At 56.2% G+C, this 20,750-nt stretch overlaps 7 protein-coding genes across 7 annotated transcripts; 3 read left to right on the top strand and 4 right to left on the bottom strand.

Annotated features, from left to right (window-relative positions):
* Window positions 1-823: 823 nt before the first annotated feature.
* Window positions 824-3,166, bottom strand: A1O3_05309 (uncharacterized protein; the record flags this gene model as incomplete). The annotated part of the gene is made up of 1 exon (XM_007735434.1): window positions 824-3,166. One exon carries the CDS (start codon window positions 3,164-3,166, stop codon window positions 824-826), a length of 2,343 nt encoding a protein of 780 aa, XP_007733624.1.
* A 4,326-nt stretch (window positions 3,167-7,492) lies between these two features.
* On the top strand, window positions 7,493-8,725 carry A1O3_05308 (uncharacterized protein; the record flags this gene model as incomplete). Its single annotated transcript, XM_007735433.1, has 2 exons — window positions 7,493-7,924; window positions 7,979-8,725. The coding sequence occupies 2 exons, from the start codon at window positions 7,493-7,495 to the stop codon at window positions 8,723-8,725; spliced, it is 1,179 nt and encodes a 392-aa protein (XP_007733623.1).
* A 1,289-nt stretch (window positions 8,726-10,014) lies between these two features.
* A1O3_05307 (uncharacterized protein) lies at window positions 10,015-12,642 on the bottom strand (the record flags this gene model as incomplete). The annotated part of the gene is made up of 1 exon (XM_007735432.1): window positions 10,015-12,642. One exon carries the CDS (start codon window positions 12,640-12,642, stop codon window positions 10,015-10,017), a length of 2,628 nt encoding a protein of 875 aa, XP_007733622.1.
* A 324-nt stretch (window positions 12,643-12,966) lies between these two features.
* A1O3_05306 (DnaJ like subfamily C member 8) lies at window positions 12,967-13,710 on the top strand (the record flags this gene model as incomplete). The annotated part of the gene is made up of 3 exons (XM_007735431.1): window positions 12,967-13,029; window positions 13,081-13,124; window positions 13,179-13,710. The coding sequence occupies 3 exons, from the start codon at window positions 12,967-12,969 to the stop codon at window positions 13,708-13,710; spliced, it is 639 nt and encodes a 212-aa protein (XP_007733621.1).
* Window positions 13,711-14,370: 660 nt separating this feature from the next.
* Window positions 14,371-15,464, top strand: A1O3_05305 (uncharacterized protein; the record flags this gene model as incomplete). Its single annotated transcript, XM_007735430.1, has 2 exons — window positions 14,371-14,579; window positions 14,687-15,464. 2 exons carry the CDS (start codon window positions 14,371-14,373, stop codon window positions 15,462-15,464), a joined length of 987 nt encoding a protein of 328 aa, XP_007733620.1.
* Window positions 15,465-16,725: 1,261 nt separating this feature from the next.
* On the bottom strand, window positions 16,726-18,004 carry A1O3_05304 (uncharacterized protein; the record flags this gene model as incomplete). The annotated part of the gene is made up of 2 exons (XM_007735429.1): window positions 16,726-17,709; window positions 17,813-18,004. The coding sequence occupies 2 exons, from the start codon at window positions 18,002-18,004 to the stop codon at window positions 16,726-16,728; spliced, it is 1,176 nt and encodes a 391-aa protein (XP_007733619.1).
* Window positions 18,005-19,037: 1,033 nt separating this feature from the next.
* Window positions 19,038-20,551, bottom strand: A1O3_05303 (uncharacterized protein; the record flags this gene model as incomplete). Its single annotated transcript, XM_007735428.1, has 2 exons — window positions 19,038-19,280; window positions 19,307-20,551. The coding sequence occupies 2 exons, from the start codon at window positions 20,549-20,551 to the stop codon at window positions 19,038-19,040; spliced, it is 1,488 nt and encodes a 495-aa protein (XP_007733618.1).
* Between the last annotated feature and the right edge of the window lie 199 nt (window positions 20,552-20,750).

Below are 20,750 nucleotides of genomic sequence, written 5' to 3'. Positions count from 1 at the left end.
GTTGTCGAGTCGGTGTCCGAATCTGCCCGCAATAATTTGCCCGGACGGATTTACCCCTGTCTTTTGGGTCGACTCGACGCCGGGACAATTCCCGGGGACTGAGGAGGCCGACCTTGGGTTCCTGAGCCCTTTCGTGAACTTGGAACTTGGGCCCTGTACGGCAAAGTGGGGTATATCAATATCAACGTCAATATCATCATCACCCTCACCGACCACACTGGCGCACCTCCCTCATAAGTATCCCGGATGTCCAGTTTCACCTTCTGGACCCCACACACCATGGCAGCACCTTCACCCGCTGCCAGATGGGTTCGAGTTTCAGTCGGAGTTACTTTTGGGCAATTGGGTTGTTTGTTTCACAGTGTCGTTGTCGTCGTCACGAGCGGGTGCGCGTTGCCTATTCTGCTCGATGAGAGGATAGAGCCTTACACGGCCAAATGTATCGCCACGCAGGAAGAAGCCCAAAGGGGGACGGGGACTACACACAGGATACACATAGATTCCAGCTATTCTTATTTCTTGCCTCTCACTTTTGTTCAGCTTTTGTTCAACTTTTGTTCTTTTGGTCTGCTGCAAAAAACAACCAACACTCCTTTCAGAGCAGAGGATCCAGGCGAGGCGGCCGAAGATCTGAAGAAACACGCACACAGTCGCTGTAATTGGGAGGCCGTGAGAGTGCGCTGTTGAAACCCACCCGCTCCTCGCGTCACCGGCGCAAGCCATCTGCGTCCACTTGAACCCTTCCAACCTTCGCCCCGCCATCCCCTTGCTCTACCCTATCCCGCCATAACCACTAATACTGTGTCCGGGTTGGGGGGTCGGTTTACGCGTGTTTGATCACCTTCTCTAGAGCCGCGGTGGCACGAGTACAAGCGTCCTCAAGAGCGTAAATATCGGCGCGGCTCTCTGCCAGGAATTCCGTGTCCTCAACCCTGGTCCCTTCTGCTTGATCTGCTGCAGTCGATGTGGTGGCGTGCTGGAGCAGCGCCAACAGGAAGTTGGACGCCGTACTCAGCGATCTGACGTGGGCGGCGAGCCTCGGCTTCACATCGGTCGTGCTGCTGGGGGATGAGGATGGTAGGTGTGGAAGGATGACACAAAGCAGATTGAGCGTTGCGATGAAATAGGGAATATCTAGGAGGAACGATAACAGATCGTCCGAATCGTCCGCCTCGGGGTCAGTGTTGGATTGCTGGCCTGACGTGATCGGCTGCGGTGGAAACCTGGGCAAGTCCTGCGGGAATAGGAGGTCGAGAAGCGACGGCGTACGGCTATCTTTTGCATCATCCTTGTCCAAGTCTGCATGGCCATCGATAAGGGTCGACAGGTCAAGGCCCTCGGTTCGTGCAAGGGGTTGCTCAATCGAGGCTAGACCTGTGTCTTGGTGACGGATCGAATTCGCGAATTCATCCTTCAACCAGTCGACACCTACGGCTTTCAAGGCTCCTATTTGCTGTGGAGGCGCAAGAGGAATCGGATGCGGCTGTAGCGCCGACGTGCTCCGTGTCAGCCCTGTCTCTTCATCGATCCCTGGTTCTGGGTCGGGGTCGTCTTCGATTTCCGCCCAATTGGTGCTCAACGTGCTACCTCGCAACGTTTGGACGATCACTTCCAGTCGAACCTTAGGATCCGGGTATGCGTGCAAAAGCTTAGTGGCGATGTGGTGGGCTGAGTCACGCAGAGCCGGCCAGGGCGTAATGGTGAAAAGTTGAGTCAGTGTGCTCAACAACAGGAGAAATTTGGCAGGCGATGGTGGCGCGTCGGTGGCTGACGGGGAGTGTATCCGGCGGTAGAGAAGTGAGAGCAGCGCGTCCTGTAGCGCGGGAGAGGGGATCGAGGGCGTCGCTGAGAGAGGGAACGAGTGTGCAGTCAGTTTTGTCAGCTCCGTCGTAGTGAGAAGAGGTGGTAGAGATTCTGCGTTGACATAGGACTCGTAGGCGTACAAGAAAATGACGCCTGCCCTAGGAAACGGAATTTGGGATGGCGAGGTCGGATATTCCGAAGCTTCCTGCTCTTTGTCCAGTGAGGAGTCTTCGGTCTCGTCCTCGTCCTCATGCAGGAGCCTTTTGATCTCCGTTGCAGCGTGGATATTCATTCCCCTGCTTAACGCGCCGAATCTTGCTACCAGAGCGTCTCGCACCTTAAGTTCTTCTCTTTCCTGCCAGAGCTGGGACTCGGTGGGTCGTCCTGGGACTATTCGTTGAGGCTCAAGCTTCTCTCGTAGACGAGCTGTCCAGGACATGGATGATAATTCCTGGGACGAGAGAGATGACAGGTATTCATCCAGGACCTCGAGCAGGACTGCGTCGAGAAGGCGAGACGTGATAGTTCTCTCCTCTGGTGACGATGTGTTGATACCTGTCTGTTCTTCTTCCGCCCGGGCTTCTGGATCCGGCAACGGAGCCGATGTGGCGCCGCGGGTGCTGCTGTCTCGCGGAGGGAGAGGCGGACGTCTCTTGCCGGCAAGGGCTTCTAACATGGTGAGAAAAGACGCCGTGACGGCCGTAGTGATGGGTATTCTCCGGTAGGCGCCAAGCGCTGCGGGCAGCGATGTTGCGAGAAACCTACTTGGATATTGTGTCTTGATCCTAGGGTGAAGGATGCTCAGCATATTCAACAGTGCCTGCAGTTTCAGTGGTCTCGACGAAGCGGATGACTTTGCAGAGCGCGACCCGTCCTCCTGTTGGCCGACATCTTGCTGCTCCACCTGTTTTGGGGCCTCTGGAACACCTTCGAGGGTCATGGCGCCGAGATGAATTCGGGGCGCTTCGCCTGCAAACGTAGGCAGCTCGTCTTCGGCATCCGCCGGGTTCAGCTCATCGCTGTCTTCGTCAAGATCATCATCATCCCCGGCGTCACCCAACTTCTCCAGCTCCTCAGCTACACGGACAACCACCTCTCGAGGGTTGCCTCGCCGAGCAACGACTTCCAGGCAGTGGGTGGCTTCGTCCGGACAGTGGCTGAGTAGGGGCAAAACGAGTTTCAACAAGTCCCATCCAATCTCCTGTGCCAGTGTACCATCATCTTCACAAAGCAGCCTAGTTAATGTAGGAAGATTTTGCGGGGTTAGCTGGTACTCGAGTATGGTCAAGTAGGTGATGTAGTCCGTAACTGGGGGTAATGCGGCGAGGAGCGGGTCTTCCGCTGAATGGGGATCAGAAGCCATGGCGGTTCCAAGGCCTCAAGTGTCCAGTGCCCTGGGCACGCAATGAGTATCACGAGTAGCGGATGGCTCAACTGGGCCTCGAAGAGCAGGTCAGGAACACGGGGCCGGTGGCTCGAGGGTTCACGAAGCAGAGACACCTGGTAGCAACAGCCAAGCTAAGGGATAGAGGTGACTGGGATGGAGGAACCGGTCACATGGGCTGATGGCCATGTAATGGGAACATGGAGGATAATGGTGGTAGTGGTGGTGGTTGGTGGTGGTGGTTGGTGGTGGTGATTCTGGTGATTCTGGTGGTGTTGATGCTGTTGCTCGCATCGTCGTCATTGCCAGGCTTGGCATCTTTTGCCTGCGCTGCGGTGCACCGTCAAGGATCTGTCAGTCCTTGACCGGCGAGACGAGCGCAGCATGTATACCTCTAATTACAGGTAATATCGGGCCTACGAAGGCTTCAGATGTCCGTCAATGCCGTCTGACACCGAGGACGACTCCGAGTCTGTATAGCTCCCTCTGAGGGCAATTTGGAGTCACGTGCGGCAGAACAGTACGGCACAGAGTACAGAGTACGGAGTATGGAGGACGGAGTGTCCGTACAGTTTACACTGGAATTAGTACATTTTACTCCATGCAAGTTATATGTACTAACCTGTCCTCTGTACAGTCGTGTACAGACCGATCATCCTTCTTCTCAATCGCCGCAAGAAAACTCCTTCGCCCGACAAGGACCAACTGAACTGGCAGCATGGAGGACTGCCTGCGTCTGAGCACTTGTCAGCTAAACATGGGTACCACGCGACTGTTGCCCAAGGCTGAGCTCGTGGCTTACGAGGCGTCTCACTAGACAAAAATAGTGTCGCCATACCCTGTTGGCCGTGCCACATTCGTCCTTTAGATTGGGGTCGTGCTGGCTTGCGGTGGCTGACGATCCGCAACGCGACGGTGGGGTCATGAGATTTGCAAGGTACCATATTGAAACCAAGCCCTCGAAGGATTTAGCCACGATTCGTCATGTTTCATTGTCAGCAGCCTGCGATGCAGTAATGGGTAGAGCCTTGAGGGCCTTGAGGGCCGTGAAAAAGGTCAGCTCTCATCCTGTCCACCGTCGCCATGAGAAGGGAAACAGCGATTCAGTCCCCGGTTGTCGTTGCGGTTGGTTTCGCGGAGAATAATGGCGGATCGACCCTTTGGGCTTTCCTCGCTTGGTTTGTGGTACGCCAGCGCTCTTGTGGCGTCTGTCACCGGCAGCGAGATACCCGCGTTGAGGAAGCTGGCGCTGATCTGTCCTCCGAGAATTCAATAGTACTGGAGCCTGGCTGGCAGGTGGTGCGTCTCCGCTTCTTCCACTATCGAAAATAAAATCAGATCACGGTCAACAACAGAAAAGGAAGCGGATCTGCTTTTCCACGGCCAAACTGGGCCTACCGAGCGAGCTTTCAAGATTGCTGGTAGCTGAACCGGACGCCACAAGTTGACCCCTGAATTGCCCCAGGATGGCCAGTTCCGCCTTGGACGAACCACAACATAGTTCTGCCTGCCTACCACCTAGAGTATACACTTCCTCCGGGCTCTGTCCTACGAAGGCGCACGGAGATGTTGGGACCAGGGTCATTTCGGAGTAGGCCTAAGAAGGCCCACCACATACAATAAACAGAGGGCAGGACGGCACGCGACGGCCATTCGCCTGACAGCTGTCGTTCGAGATTATTTATGGAACACTTATTCCAGGGTAGAAACCGCATCTGACCAAGCGATGGGCAAACTCAATATCTTCTACGCAATGGAATAACGGAGCATGTCTGACAATAATCATGAACAATGCGCCCCTGGAGAAGGGCGGCCAGGGATTGATTGCTCTGACAAGCGAGAAACCAGCGTGGAATCGGCAAGCCAACGGGAGTCCACCCCGGCCTCGGATCGTCGAATATAGCCCGAGACCCTAGTCGGGCTGCGTGTTATACGTACAGACTCCAGAGCACTCTGTACATGTTACTGGTACTGGACCAGACCTGCCCATGATTTGCCGAAGACAGTCGCAAGGCTAGCCATAGCCAGCAGACCAAAGCCTTCTCGAGTCTGTCTGCAACTCTCCGTCGGGGGACAGAGTGGCCCAACAACTCCCAATGCAAGATAGAATCAGAACAGACTGTGGACAACAAAAGATCCAAATCAACCCCTTGCTCGCGCGTCGGCCACGCGGGGCACCTTTTGCCCGCCACTCATAGCAATAATGCAGCATGTTATTACGCTTGCACCGCTCCAGGCCGATGCCCGACGCCCGAGTTCGACTTGAATGGTTCGGCCGGCGATAGTGTCTGGATTTACGGAGTACATACTGTTGATGTAGGATTTGTGGGACTGCGAGTCCACCGTGAAGGTTCCCGGCTCGTCATCGGTCGCACAAGAGTGAACTATTTCTGGATGAAAATGCAGCCCGGCAGCCAACACCTGGAGATTGCGAGGACAACAAACCACGATATCCGACTGCTTGGGTGATGTCTCGCCCTCGCTCCTGGATGGTGCAAATGGCAGGACGTAGCTGTACCTACTACCCAGCACTCGAGAGGTCCTCCTCGCTTTGGAGATCGTGGTTGACAGGGGAGTCCTCGGCCTGCTCTCTTTTCGGCAGTCCTGGTCTATCTTGTTTCTCCAATGTCTCGCCTTGGTGGCGGGCTGTTCGCCAATGATAGGGCACCATCCCAGCTCCTTACCGGCCGGCCTCGTCAATCGCCTGTCCTAATAGAGACCCTGTCCGGCCAATGGCCCAAGCCTCCAGCCTTTTAGGCCGCGAGCAAGACGGGCCCTCCAGGTGTGGTGATTGGTAGGCCCCCAGCGGCCTGTGGGATCTACGCACACTGGCAGGGGGGTTGATGCAGACTCGACCCCAGCTGGACTAGGGCCGTCGCGACAGAAGCTTATGCCTGATTATTGCTCTTCGCTTGATGAGGTTGAGGAGTCCTGACGCTGCAGATGGCTCCCCTTACTCTTTTATGGCGTTCGTGGCTGGCACCATCTCGCCGCTGGGTCTGCCGAGACACCCACTATCTGGTGCTACCGCCCAACAAGGCAGACCATGTTGGCGAAAGCGGCGAAACCTCCTCCACACCAGGCTGCCAGTCGCTTGCGGCGGATCGACTGGTGTCTGTGGCATGTCGCAATGGACAGCGGGAGGCCAGGGCCAGCTGTCCGTCAGACGCAAAGGCTAACGCAATGCGCATACCGTTCAGCTGCTACACTCTGCCTGTCCATACCCATGTGGAGCTGGCCACCGGAACTATTGGGCCAACATGCTGGCTTTGGAGTGAAGCAGATCGTCGCTCTCCATCGCGAACGAACATGAGGAAATTTGGCTTGCAGCAGTCGACTTGCTGGTGTCCGCTTCGCCTGTCCATCTGCGTGTCCCCCAACATGGCCCTTGCATGCAGGCCGACGAACGAACGACCGCCCGGATATCGAGCTTGGTCCTCAGCTTGTTGATGACTTCGGATCAGAGGCGCCGAAAGGATCGACTGATCGAGTGCTCGAGCAAAGAAGCCTGCCTGCCGTTGCTGTCCCTTGCTTCAGCTTTCCGCAGAGCTCCTTCGTTCGCGAATATAGTTCCATCTTCCTGCTGGGTCGGTCGTCGTGTTGCTGTGCTTGCTGTCTCGCCGCTGCTGCTGCTGTCGCCTTGGTCTTTGGACAGGGCAGCTTCCTGTCTTTCCAGTCGCGCATTGCCTGTATAGACTTCGGCCGTGGGTTTGAGTTCACTCTTCCACCGTCGACGCCCTCCTCGCTCCGCCTCCAACAGAGGGTGGTTTTGTGTGGCCAATATCATATCGGTCGGGTGTGAAATCGGGGCCGAAAGGAAAACACCTTGTCCAGGTATGCAGCACGACTCGGGGTCGATATGTCGTACCCATCATCTGGTCTCAATCATTGGGCCCCAATGCACCTCACTGACATGTTCCCAAGCACTTGCACGGACGCCTAAATAAGCGTCGGGGGCCCAGTCGGGTACCTGGGCGAGGCACGATACTTACCGTGCGGGTGTTATGCGCATACCAGAGTCCAGACAACCTCTGAGCACGGACATCTTGAGGACGACCATCACTGACTTCCGGCCGGAGACGATCGAGAGCAAAGCCTGGTCTCTGTGATTGTTGTATCTGGAGGCTTGCTCCACTCCGAACAACCCTGATGCAGCGTTCACGCCCGCCTCACCTTCACCTTCCTCCCTTCTGCTCGTCGTTCAAGAACCACCGGTCCAGCATCGACACCTCCCGGTTCACCCTCGACCTCACTCTGCCGAAACCAGTCGCTGCGCCCGCTTGGGCTTCTCTTCCTACACCTCCCATGTCCGGTTCTCCCCCACCGGAGCCACCCATCGAACCTCCCCAGATTGCTGGTCGCCGAAGAAAGCGATCCCACACGCCTCCCGCCACGACCGCCGCCGCCGCCATCTCATCACCCGTCCCATCCTTGCAACAGACTACCCCCAGGTTAGGTGCGCAGTCAAGAGGTGGTGAGACCATAGCAGCGTTCCCGGGCCAGCCTGGTTCGTATGCACGCGCGTATCCGCCTCCAGCCTCGTATCAATCCTCGTCGAGTCTACCTAGCACCCCGGCCGGCGGCTCCGACCCCCGATATGCGCCGACGTCCATCTCCCCCCGGTCGGCACGGAAACCCAAGGCACATGTGGCTTCGGCGTGCGTCAACTGCAAAAAGAAGCACTTGAGATGCGACCACAGCCGTCCATGCCGCCGGTGTGTTGCGAGCGGGAAAGAGGTAGGGACCGGACCGCATCCGTCTCGATCTGGTGCGGTAGGCTGACATCTTTAGGGCACCTGTGTCGATGTAGAGCACAAGAAGCGAGGGCGGCCTCCCCTCAAGCCCGAGGATCCTTCGGCGCGGCGAGCATATGAATCTACAATGGCCCCCCTGGCGGGACCCCTCGGAGGTCCGATGAGAAGAATGCCCGGCTCGGACCCAGCTGCGTTTCAGTCTGCGGGGGGTCAACGAGGTTTCAGGCCTCTTCAAGCCTATGACCCATCTCGAGCATCATTGAGAGGGCCGCCATTCCAGTCAATCTACGCCCAACCGTCCATTTCCCCCAGCCCAGCCACTGCCTTGGGGACCTTTATTCCTCCCTCACGACAATACCCCCCTGGGCCTGCCTCCATGCCAGGACAGCCGCCATCACCCTACAGTCCTCGGCACTCCGAATCTGCGCTGAGATCCGTGGCGTCGTATGCGGGCGGCTACAACAGCTATCCGCCACCTCAAGGGCAGATGGGCCCTCTATCTCATGTGACTTACTCCAATCCTATCTTTCCACGGCACCCCGGCGAGCCCTTAGCACCTATGCAAGGCTCAACGAGTCTTCAGCTCCCGCCGATCCGACCTCCGCCTGCTGGGCCAATTGATCCCGCAATCACCCATCCACCACCACCCCTACCCCCACCCCATCAGCCCGTCCAGCAACCGCCGCGAAGGGAGCAGGACGGCAGGGGCGACGGAACCCAAGAACCTGACCCGAAACGACCGAAATGGGACATTCAGGGGATTCTGGGCCCGAGACATGAGTGAAGCAACCCCGTGGGGTGCTCTTGTTGGGCGAGCCCCGGGGCTTATGACCCTTGAATGGTGCATACTCATGACGCAACTTCATTTTGTTAAACGAACGAGCAATGACGGGCCTCCTTAGGCTTTATGGAAACGGTAGTTCTCATTCTCACCCACATGTACAACAAAATTTGCGGCAAGTACAAAAGGACTCCAGCGCTGGACGCAGGAGGAATGTCCGTCATGGATGGCTATCTGACGGGCGAGTGACGAGGCATGAAGAAGGGACAGGACGCAAACATTTCAGCGAGGACTCCATTCGACTTACAGTAGACACGATGTTGCGATGCCATGCTATGCCATGCCATGCCATGCGCCATTTTTCGGTCGTTCTTGCTTTTACAACACCGTCCAAGGCAGGATTCTGTTTGCACATATTTGGATACTTTTGCAGGGCCTCCGATACCCCTGGGCCTGCCTGCCTCATCTCTTTCTGTTTATGTTTTCGCCTCGCCTGTTGGCCCGAGGTCGAAATCCAAGGTTTATGGTTGAAACGTTCACGAGCATGGTCCACAGCACAAGCTGGAATGAAGCGGGATATAATATCTTGACGGAGAAGGAAAAGGCGGGAAGGAAGCGTGACCCGTCCTAGACGGCTTCGTCTAGACTTTGGTACGGGGGCAAAGCACGGAACAACAAGAAGATTGGGCCAGACAATCTTCAGGGTCCGAAGGGGAGGGAGGCCTCCCATATGCCCGCACGCATGCACGTACAGGACAGGACAGGACAGGACAAGACGTTACGCAAAACACGTACGACGGGAGACGTGGCCCCTAACGAGGGTCTTGCAAGGATGGAGCTGGCTTGTTTTGTATGTAGGAATAGAAGGGGGGGAGAGGGAAAAAACCCCATTCACCGCCCCCAGCGCGCGCTCATGGAAGAAGGGCGGATTTCTGTCTGGAGCAAACGAGGTCTGGGTCGGGAAAATACTGGAACTATTCTAATACCCATATCGCGAAAGCAATACGCAATACTACTACGCATCACCGCTGTACCATATCCTTCGTATTACTAGAGGATGATGGAATCAGTCTGGGACATTGGGGCGGCATCAAACGACCTACGGAGTACTGTAGTAGTAATTATGTAGGTACCTAGGTGCCTAGTAGTAGGAGAACTAATTCCGATAGAACTAATTATATGCATGGACATTGGATTGGTTTCACGCCACAGTCATATAATTAGCACTCACTCGTCTTAAGATCCGGAGTCGGTGTCAGTGTCAGTGCCAGCACCATTGTCATCGGCATCAATCAGCCTGTCGCAAGCAGACCCGACGCCAGGGCTTCCAGATCCTCGAGAGTCTGCGGCTGTTCGGCCCCCAACCTGGTATCCCTGCCAGCGCGGCGGCCCTTCTTTTTCCTGCCCTGGGCCTTCTGCGCATTTTCATTTTCGTCTTCGTCTGACGAAGCAGCGTCCTCAAACCATTTCCTCTGGCGTTTCGGTCGGGGCTCCAGCTCCGGCTCGTCGTGCTCGACAACGTCGTCTCCGTGCCGGCTGTCTTGATCGTCGTCGTATGGAACCAGCTGGACGGCGCGGCCGATCTCCGAGTCTTGACCATCGGCATCCAGCCCCAGCTCTCGCCGCTCTCGCTCCTTTCTCTTCTCCTTCTTCTCGCGTCTCTTGGCCCGCACAATCTCCTTGTCGACCTCGTCCATCTCACGGGCCCGCTCGCGCTCGCGCTCCAGGAACGCGCGCTTCTCGGCCTCGGCCGCCTCGGGCCCAAATGTGCTTTCGTCGACGTACGCCTTGCGGTCCTTGGGCGTGTCCGAGTCGCTGTCGAACGTCAGATGCGTCGCCCGCCCTTTGAACTTCAGCAGCTTCTTGCGCGACTTGAGCAGTTTCTCGCGCCGGTGTGAGTCGATCACCAGTGGCTCGGCCGCCGGGTTGTCTGAGAGGCGTAGAGTCTTGACGCCTCCTTCTCTGGCGGGTTGGCTGGATGAGCCGCGACGCGCTGAAGAAATCTCACCGTCGGCTTCGGGTTCAGACTCCGAACTCGAGTCTGTGCCGGCACTAGAAGAGGCGTGTCGATGTCTTGTACTCTGCTGGTCGAGGGCCGAGTCGCCGGCGTCGAAGCGTCGTTTGACCGAGAGAAATTCAGCATCATTGTCCTCGTCGACCCCGGCTGCAGCTCCCGCAGCACCGTTGGTTTGTGGGTCGTCGTCGTCGTCGTCGTCGTCTTCAATAAGTTTTGTATAGTGCTCTGAAAGCACATCTTGGTTGCGCCGCTCGAACATGCGGTCATATTTTGTCCTGACTTCGCCGGTTCGTGGCTTTCGGTTGGCGCGGTCACCCTCGTCACTGTCATCGTCATCGTCACTGCTCTCGCCCTCCAAGGCAGCCATCAGTTGCCGCGGCGCATTCTTCCTTGCCTTTGCATCCTCGCCCTTGATAAACTTGACCCTTGGCGCGCCGGGAAGACCCAGGCTGGCGGCGAAGGCTTCCAGGTCTAGCTTCTTCAAGTCGAACGTTTCTTTGTCCTTCTGGATGTGCACGCTGCGCACGTAGCTGACAAACGCCTTCTGTCCTAGGTACTTGAGTTCGGGGTCCTTGAAGCACATGTTTTGTAGCTGGGTGCGGATGGTTTGCTGCATCTTCTTCTGGCGCACGTTGATCTTCTCGGGCGTGACTTTCTTCTTCTGCAGGGCGTTCAGCATGCCCTCTTCCTCGCTGGGGTCTAGAAACAGCACCGCTCGTCCGTCACGCTCGTAACGTGCTGTCCGGCCCACGCGGTGGATATACGTGTCCGCATCTTCCGGACAATCGAGCTGGACAACCCAATCGACAGAGGGGAAGTCCAAGCCTCGCGCGGTAACATCAGTCGAGAATAGACATACATGTTGGCTGTTTGAGAATTTCGTGGTGATCTCGAGCCGGACCGTTTGTTTCTGTCGCCCGTGCAGGTGAAGCAGTGGGATACCGGGCTGCAGATGTCGGAACGCTTCGTACACGAAACGCACCTGCTTGCCGCTGCTCATGAAGACCAATATCTTTTTCTTGACGTTGGAGCGGATAAAGGACCACAACACGTCGAGCTTTTCGGGCAGCGGCGTCACGATGTAATTCTGCTGTAGGGTCGACGGCGTGGCGCTTTCGGCTGTTTCGTGAACAGAGACAAACTCGGGCTCGGACAGGCTCAGTCTGGCAAGGTCGGAGACTCGCTTGGTCTGCGTTGCACTGAACATCAGCGTCTGTCTCTCTCGCGGGAGGTGTTCGACGAGGGCGTCGATGGTGGCCTTGAACCCCATGTCCATGATCCGGTCGGCCTCGTCCAACACCAGGATTTGCAGATTGCCAATGTCGAGTTCGGCTGTCTGGTCCATATGCTGCAGCATCCTCCCGGGTGTGGCCACCAGGATGTTCATGCGCCCGAGTCGGTCCCGTTCTTCTTGTAGACTCTTGCCTCCGATCACCAGCCCAGCCGAGAAGGAATGGTTCCGACCGACTTTGCGCAAGACATCGAAGATCTGGATGGCCAGTTCTCGAGTCGGCGACAGGATGAGGGCCCCGAGGCCATCGTATCCCGTCCACCTCTTGCGATATAGATTTTCAAGCACCGGCACTAAGAAAGCCAGCGTCTTGCCGGATCCTGTCTTCGCGGCGCCGAGGATGTCGGAGCCTTGTAGTGCCAAAGGGATCGTCCGGCTTTGGATGGTGGTCAGGGTCTTGAAATGGGAAGCGGCAAGCCCATCCTGCGTGGCTGCTGACAGCGGTAAGTCTGTAAAGAGGTCCGGCGGTGTTGCAGACTTGGGATCGAGGTCGGCCACTCGCTTCGACAGTGCCTCCACGTCTTCCTCCTCTCTTTTGCGTTTGAGGATCCTGGGCCGCTGGTATGTCCTCTTCGGCCCTTGGGCTCCTCTGCGGCGGCCTGGGGGCGCCATGTTGTTCGATGGCAGAACCGGTGGATGTGTGGTGTACGTCTGAGAGTAGTTTCGGTGACAGAGAAGGGCCAAAAAATCTTTGATCCCGTGACTGCGGTCGGCTTATCGATAAGAGGCCTGGTTGGAGGGACATGCGCCGTCCATGTCTGTCGAACAACCAACCGCCATCTCTTCACCCCGGAGCCTGGCCACTTCAAGTCTGCATCTTAGGTCGCTTTCTGCAGGACGCTGGCTCCTGGATGTCAGTCCGTCTTTGGTGGGTTGGCAACTTGTCGAGCGGCAGCCTTGACTCGTCGTTGGTAAGCTACAGACCACGAGCCCACAATGGCTAATGATGAGTCCGATGCTCTTGACGTGCTTGAGAGAGAAGCAAAGGAATACGACAAGGTACGTAGGCGGTCTAATGTTGATCTTAAGACTTGCTGATGACCCATCTAGGACGCCGAGATCGATCGGATCCTGAAAGCCTTTAGACTCGATGCGTAAGTGTCACGACAAGCCTTTTCATGTCTAGCCTGCTGACCTGTTGCCAACAGCTACGCGGTGCTAGATCTCCAACCCGGTGTCCCTGACTCAGACATCAAAGTCATCTACCGCAAGAAGTCACTACTAATCCATCCGGACAAAACCAAGAATCCACAAGCCCCCGAAGCATTCGACCGTCTCAATAAAGCCCAGACGGCATTGCTTGATGAGAAGCAACGGCAACATCTCGACGAGTGCATTGCCGACGCCCGACACCTGCTCATACGCGAGCACAAATACACCGTCGATTCGGAGGAGTTGAAGACGGAAGAGTTCAAGCAGGAATGGAGGAGGAAGACGGTAGAGGTCCTGGTCGAAGCGGAGGCGCGAAGGAGGAGACAGATGAAGGCCAAGATGCAGGAAGAGGGCCGAGAACAGGCCAAAGAGGATGCCCAGATCGAAGAGAGGAAGCGAAAACGAGACCACGAGAAGCAGTGGGAAGATACCCGGGACAAGCGCATCGGCAGTTGGCGTGACTTCCAGAAAGGCGTCAAGAAAGGAGACGAGCAAAAGAAGAAGAAGAAAATGAAGGTGCTGGGGTGATGGGACTATACTACTGGACATGTAAGGATACGGCGTTCGGGATGGGGTTTGTGCCATGGTGCAGGCTCTGCTGATGGTGATGGTGGTAATCACATGGTCACTTTCGGGCTTCGACCTTGGACCTTCGGCCTTCTCAGGCGCCGTCATGTCACGTCGGGCGGACGGTCCCTGTGTCTGCGACGAAGGACATAGGAGGCCGTGAATAGAGGCCCTAAGGCTAAGGCTGCCCAGACACCCCAGACAGCCGAGAGTAGTGTTGTCGGGTTGTGCGGGAGCCGCCGACAGACAGACAGACATAGAACACAGGGACACAGGGACACAGGGACGACGAACGGTCCTCTCACATCGTACGGATACTCTGCCCGGCGTCCTTTGCAAGATGATTCCAGCTGCTTCGGTCCGCGACGGCGACGGCATCGGGCGTGAGGCAGAGGCCAGAGACAACTTGGCTGGCGGCTCGGTTGTGTGTCTCCCAACTTCCCCACACCTCGGAGTTTGAGAATCTCCCCAAGGCACCAGGGCACCTAGAAGAGGACGGCTATTCCGTACTACTAGTAGTGCCGTACGTAGCATGCGACCTTCAAGTTCTCTCGGTCGCAGTTACAGTTACTGCTCTGGAACCCTCCCTGCCCTCTGTCCGCCTATTCTCATGTCGTCGCCATGAACGCTACAGCTACATCGCTGCCGCCCAATGCCCCCGTCACCAACGGAGAAGCAGATGTATCGTCGTTGCAAAATGTCTGCGCCCTTCTCCACGCCCAGGTCGCCGACTTCCTGGCAGCTCCTCCGCCGGACGAGGTGACCGAGCGGACGCAAGAACAGACCAAGATTGCGCTGGAGGTGATAGCCAAGGCATTGCAGGACTATGAGTGAGCGGCACCCCAAGCAAGCCCGGGAGAAGGAGAAGGGCATCCCTCCCTCCCCTCCTACTGAGTGACATGGTCTGACATTATCTTGCCATATGGTTTCGCAGCAGGTTTGGCTCTCTGTCGATCTCGTACAATGGCGGCAAAGACTGTCTCGTCCTGCTCATTCTATACCTCGCCGTGCTCCATACGCACTTTACCCAACCCAAGAACCGGCGGAAAGACGAGCCAGAGCCACCGCGCTCGTTTCCTACCTACATTCCCGCCATCTACGCCAAACCGCCCGACCCGTTTCCCGCCGTGACCGAATTTGTCGAATACTCGTCAAGATTATACCATCTAGACCTGACACACATAGCCACCAACCCGGGACCCAGACCGCGCGAGAGATCTCACTCTAACCCTCCGCTGACCCACGGTCTCCCCTCGCTCACCGACCTCGACAGCATCAATGGCGACGATGGGCAAGATGCAGCGTCCAAACCGACCATCTCTTTCCGCGACGCCTTCGCCTTGTATTTGACCTCCCATCCGTCCATTCAGGCCATCTTCGTCGGCACTCGGCGTACCGACCCGCACGGCAGCCATCTCACGCACTTCGACCCGACGGACCACAACTGGCCGAAATTCATGCGCATCCATCCCATCATCGACTGGCGGCTGTCGGAGATCTGGTGTTTCTTGCGCTCGCCGCATCTCAAAGACCCGCTCACCGGCGGTCCTCTCAAATACTGTTCCATGTACGACGAAGGCTACACCAGTCTGGGAGGCGTCAATGATACGTTGAAGAATCCCAAGCTGAAGTGTGTGGAGGAGAACGGGGACGAGCGGTACAAGCCGGCATATGAAATGACCCAAGATGACGGGGAGAGACTTGGGCGGGAGTAAGGGGGCTTGTGTGTGTGGGTGTGGGCGTGGGTGGAGAGAGAGTGTGGACGGATGTTCAGAGTAAGTACATTTCGCACAAGTCGCAAACCGTTGCTTCTGGAGACGCCTGGAATGCGAGTCACGAGTCACGAGTCACGCCTCGTGCCCAATGCATTTCTCGTCGGGAGCAGCGTGTGGACGTCCTGTACGAGTATCAACCGTGGCATGCAGCCCTCACTGGGAGCACACATCGGGGGATGGGGATTGCATCGAATCTTAAGACGCCACCCATGCAGTGAGCATCGGCATTGGCATCGGCATTGGCATCGGCATCGGCATGCGCATTGGCATCAGCATCCGCATCCGCGTCGAGACAAGACCGCACGCAGACAGACAGACATACCATTGAAAATTGGTTCGAGTTCGACCAGGAGAACCCAGCGTTCCGTTCCGCCATAGACAAAAACAACCACAATCACTTGGGAGTGGAGCGATGATATACCCAACCTAGACGATTGGAGTGGAGGATGCAGCCTACACATACATACCTAACATACATACCTAACATACATACCTAACATACATACATACAGTTCCGAAGCACTCCCGTCGGAGGCTGGACGAAAGATAAAGCTGTGGCAGGCAGGCAGACAGGCAGCATCTGAAAAAATAGAAGGGTTGATACCGGCTCCTCATGTACGCTAGTATTCGTATGTGCATAAGATATCCCAAAGATAAATCCCTCAAGTATCCGTCGGACACTACTGCTACGTCCCTCTGTCTTCATACATCTGATCTCACGTTCACGCTCACACTCACGTCCGCAAGTCCGGCTCGGTCAGAGATTACTCAAGGACAGCCGGGGCCCTTGCTGGATCCGACACGCGTGTCTCCCCAAGAGTCCCATGCTGCAATGGTGCTGCGAGAATGAGAATGAATATGAGCATGAGCATGAGCATCGTAGCTGGCGGCTTCACATCTGCATCTGGTGTCCACAGTCTGGAGGCAGCATGTGGCCTTCACTCATGCCGCCATTGCACTCTTTCCACCGTACCGTTTGCCGGGAATGCTTGCATGACCGGTTGCTGAATCACGGTCTAGTTGGGCTATCCTCCGCTTCTCGATTGTCCCTAGACCACAAAGTGTACCTCGAGTGGTGAAATCGAATCGCGTGAGTGATATGCCCACTACCCGACAGTAACTTTGCTCTGAAAGCTGCAATCAACAGGTATTGGAGCTTCAATCCGTGAACACAGATATATCGGCACTCAAAGGTCCAATTTCACCCAATTTCGAGCAGCCATTTTGCGCGTTCGTACACATAGAAACTGGTGGCGGCCATGGGGATAATCTTGACATAACCGATTGAAAGGCCGACAAAGAAGCCTCGCCAGCCCCTTTCCAGCCATATCCTGCGAGCCGTCTCGAATATTCTCAATCTCCGACCATCTCCAACAGCCCCGCCGACCTGCATTCGACGTCGGATCACTTCGAATGGATAAGACGCAGTTTGGGACACCAGACCGGCCACGGCTCCCGAGACAAGCTCCGCCGGGGCGGTCAGCTGGCTGCGGGAATGGACTCTTGTGGAATTTGCTGCTTTGTCCGCAGGCGATGTTGGGCCAGTCGCCGCGGGCCGCAGAACGGTGTAGGGCGCAAGAATTGGATGTTGGAGCAGATCTCCCACCGTGTCGTGGGTTAAAAAGGACATGCCCGCATAGGGAAGCATTCCCAAGAGGGTGGGCGTAAAACCACGGTAGAAGTTGGCCAGACCCGATCTCGGCACGGCGGTCTGCACAACCTTGGCTGCAACTCCCGCAGGACCCTGGACCGACACAGGTTCCGGGCGGGCGGGTTGTTCATGGTATATTTGTTGGCATATTCGCGCCAAAGAGGACCGGGAGTCTCGTTTGGTCTCAAAAGCCAGTCGCACTCGTATGACTTCAAGGGGATAGGTAAAGAAGACCGAAGTGAGGCCGGCTAGGGATCCTGACAGGAAGCGACGGACGGGAGTCTCGTGGGCTTTGGAGGGGATCACGAATGCTCGTATCTGTTCGTAGGCCAGAAACTTAATCCCGGCGTATGGAAACACGCGGAGAAGAGTGGCCGAGTGGCCACGAAACAATCCTCGAAGGCCCTCTTGCTTGTTTATGTCTCTCATGGCGCCGACCACGCCGAACCAGCTGCCCGTGTATTTCGCGAACTGGGGGTTGGAGGCCTGGAAAAGAATCTTGACCCGGTCGAGAGGTCCGACCAAGGTTTTGGCCTATGGCACATGACTATGTCAGTACTGTCTGATGTCTGAAGGAGAAGGACAGAAAAGGGCGAGATGGGTGGTGTGTGGTGTGTGGTGGGCGAGGGCGACGAACCGCACATCCTGCCAACCCGCCTGCCAACCCACTGCGCAGGATATAATCGAGACTTCTCTTGTCCACTGGCCGGTTCTGTAATGTCACCGGGGCATCGTGCTTTGTACGTGTTGGTGTTGGTGGCGGCGCCAGTCGAGGGACTGGCTCCTCGAGCAGCCTCGAGCTCGAGGTCGAGGGGCCTCGGCTCTCCATCTCGGATGGTTGTGAGGGTTGGAGTGTTGCGGCTGCATGGCCTGGGGCAGGAATAGGCATTAACGACATGCACGCCGTCAGGTCAGGGCATGGCGAGGACGGGAACTCGGACAAGCAGAAAACAGCGAGGCATTGAAGATTGACAATGAGTAGTGGAAGGAGTGCAAGTGTGGTGAGGTGAGAGTGAGAGGTGAGAGGGAGCGATGATGATGGCGACGGCGGCGGTGATAAGCGGCGTCATGTCAGTCTTTCTCAAGCTTGGAGCGACGCCCGCGGTCGGCACGATCTCGGACTCCAATCGCCAGCCTGGCAATGCTACTTACTAATACTAAGGTACCCATAAGAATCAGGCACCCACAAGCCTACAAGAGGGGAGCTCTAGGCATTGCATCCCCAAACACCGCCTAATTCGCTCCTCGTATAGGGAGCCCCCCTTATTGTCTGCCCCCGGATCATGCACACATTCCGCCCCTAATAAGTAGGTGTCCCCCAATGATCCCAATGATCAATGCCGATGCCGAGGGCCGAAACCAATCGCTCCGCCCCCGCCAATAACACTCAGCAGGTACAGTAGCAAATAAAATAAAATTCTGATCGCCTCGAGCGCCGGATCCGAACCTCCTTCTCTCGATCGACTACCTAGTAGTACACAGCGTACTCCGTACTCGCGGTTATCCACGGAGAAAGAGGTGGGCCGCGGGGGCAAACACCGTACGCATACTCCGTACTCCGTACGTACTCTGTACATACAAGACCCCGTCTGAAGGAGGCACTCTTTCCAGTGGTCAAGATTAATGCCATGCTGGACACTAACAAATAATAATCCAGATTCTACATCTATTTGGACAGATCGCTGCTCCTTTTCTGGGAACCGACTCGACCTGGCCTGCTCCCGACATTAGAGGAGACTGGACTCAACGTCGTTCTTTGTGGAGGAGGAGAATGCATCTTTGGCGGCGATGAGGGTTGTTCTGCAGCCTCAGTACAGATGGGTTCCAATGTTGGGGTGTAGACAGGCCTCTGGACCGAGCTCCTAGTCGTTGAATGCGGGATTCTTGCTGGCTTTCCGGGGCTCCTGGACCGGGTGCGTGAAGCCACCGGTGACATTGTATCTGAAAAAGAACTCGCTTCCAGCCATGGCACATCTCTCTGTCGTCGTCGATACTGCTCTAAAGGCCGTAAAAAGGTCTTGATGCGCCGCCATGTCCATGCCAGGCTCTCCCGCAACGAGCAATCGTCTGTTTGGCGAGACTTTTCCGTCAAGGAGAAAATGATACTGTCCACCCCTGCCTGAAGACTCACCACGAGTGCTGTCACTAGATTCAACCAGAATACCGGGTGCTCAACGTAATAGTCATTGTAATTCAACGCGTGCTGTGCGAACGGAAAGCTCCACATGACAACGTAAACGGCTGGGTAGACGAACATATATCGTAGCTGCTTGCGAATGGCAATTCTTGTCTGTCTGAGCGGATCGTTGACGACGTCGGAAGTGGCCACCGGTTGTAACAGGTTGGGCGCGTGGCTGGGCATGGTAGCTGGAACTCTAGACGTTTTTCCGCTCTCCGCCCAGGAAGAGTTGGGTATGCCAGCCCTCACCGACCCGTCGCCAACAGGCGTCTGTGTGTCTCCAGACCAACTGCACCCACGGGCGGTGCAGGGCAGATTCTCTCCATCGGCATCAGCTGTAGGAACCCTACTTGGCAACGATTGTGTGGTGATAAATTCCACATAGTCCCAGGGTTCGAGTTGTCCGGATGGCGGTACTTGCTGGAACGACAGATCCTGGCTGCGTATCCTCATCTGTCGAGCAGAAACACCAGTCAAGTTCTTCTCCATGTCAATGGGTCTGGTGGAAGATTTGCGCCTCGAATCCCAACTGGAGCCGTGGGAGGTATCGCTGAGGTCAATGTTGCCAAAACCGCGGAATCTGATATGGACATAGACGTAGAGCCAGATATACATGACGACGATGACGCCGATGATCAGGTATCGCGGCACCCACGACAGAGCCAGGCGGTACCAGTAGGGTCGTTTGGGGAGGTAGCAAAACGTGCCAGCCGTGACATAGCCATGACCGCCCTTGATGAATGCCAAAGAGGCAGCTAGCAGCGGTGGCCCAAGCCAGAAAAGATAGATCCAGTTGCGACAGGAATAAAGTCCGCCCTCGCCTGAATTCATGTTGGGCCGCAGAACATAAACCATCGAATGGAGAGCGATGATGAGGATGGACATGTCGGCGGCTTCAATGCCAAATTCAAGCAGAAACCCGCTTGCCTGGCACCAGGTTGATGAGCTCTGGACGGGGCCTCGAGCGAAAACGACTATTGGAAAGACAAAATATAAGCCGGCTTTCAGGGTGTTGCTCAAGATCAGATGCATGACCAGCCGGTGCCGGAAACTTCGTCGTTTGATGATGAAGATTCTCAGCGCGTATAAGACGATGCAGAAGCTGAGAGACGAACATGTGAGCGTGGTAATGAGAATGGCTCGATTCTGTGAGCTACTGAGGGACCCGCCAGCGGATTTGGGGTGATGCGGCACCATGGTAGACGCGACAATCCTCTTCCATAATGTGGTCTCGAGAGAGGACGACTTGACGCTGATAGAGTCGAGTCGTAGTATTTGTGACATGGAGTAGACCGCCTTTTCATGTTAGAATGATCTTGACATGCCGCTTCAAGCAGCTGAACCACCGAAGGAAAGCTTTGACAAGCTGCGTACAGTCGGACGTCAACTCGGAGCC

The sequence above is a fragment of the Capronia epimyces genome, assembly GCF_000585565.1.
Source record: "Capronia epimyces CBS 606.96 chromosome Unknown aczIQ-supercont1.4, whole genome shotgun sequence".
NCBI lineage: Eukaryota > Fungi > Ascomycota > Eurotiomycetes > Chaetothyriales > Herpotrichiellaceae > Capronia > Capronia epimyces.
The sequence above is the reverse complement of the archived record's forward strand: the minus strand, read 5'-3'. Positions and strand labels throughout refer to the sequence as shown.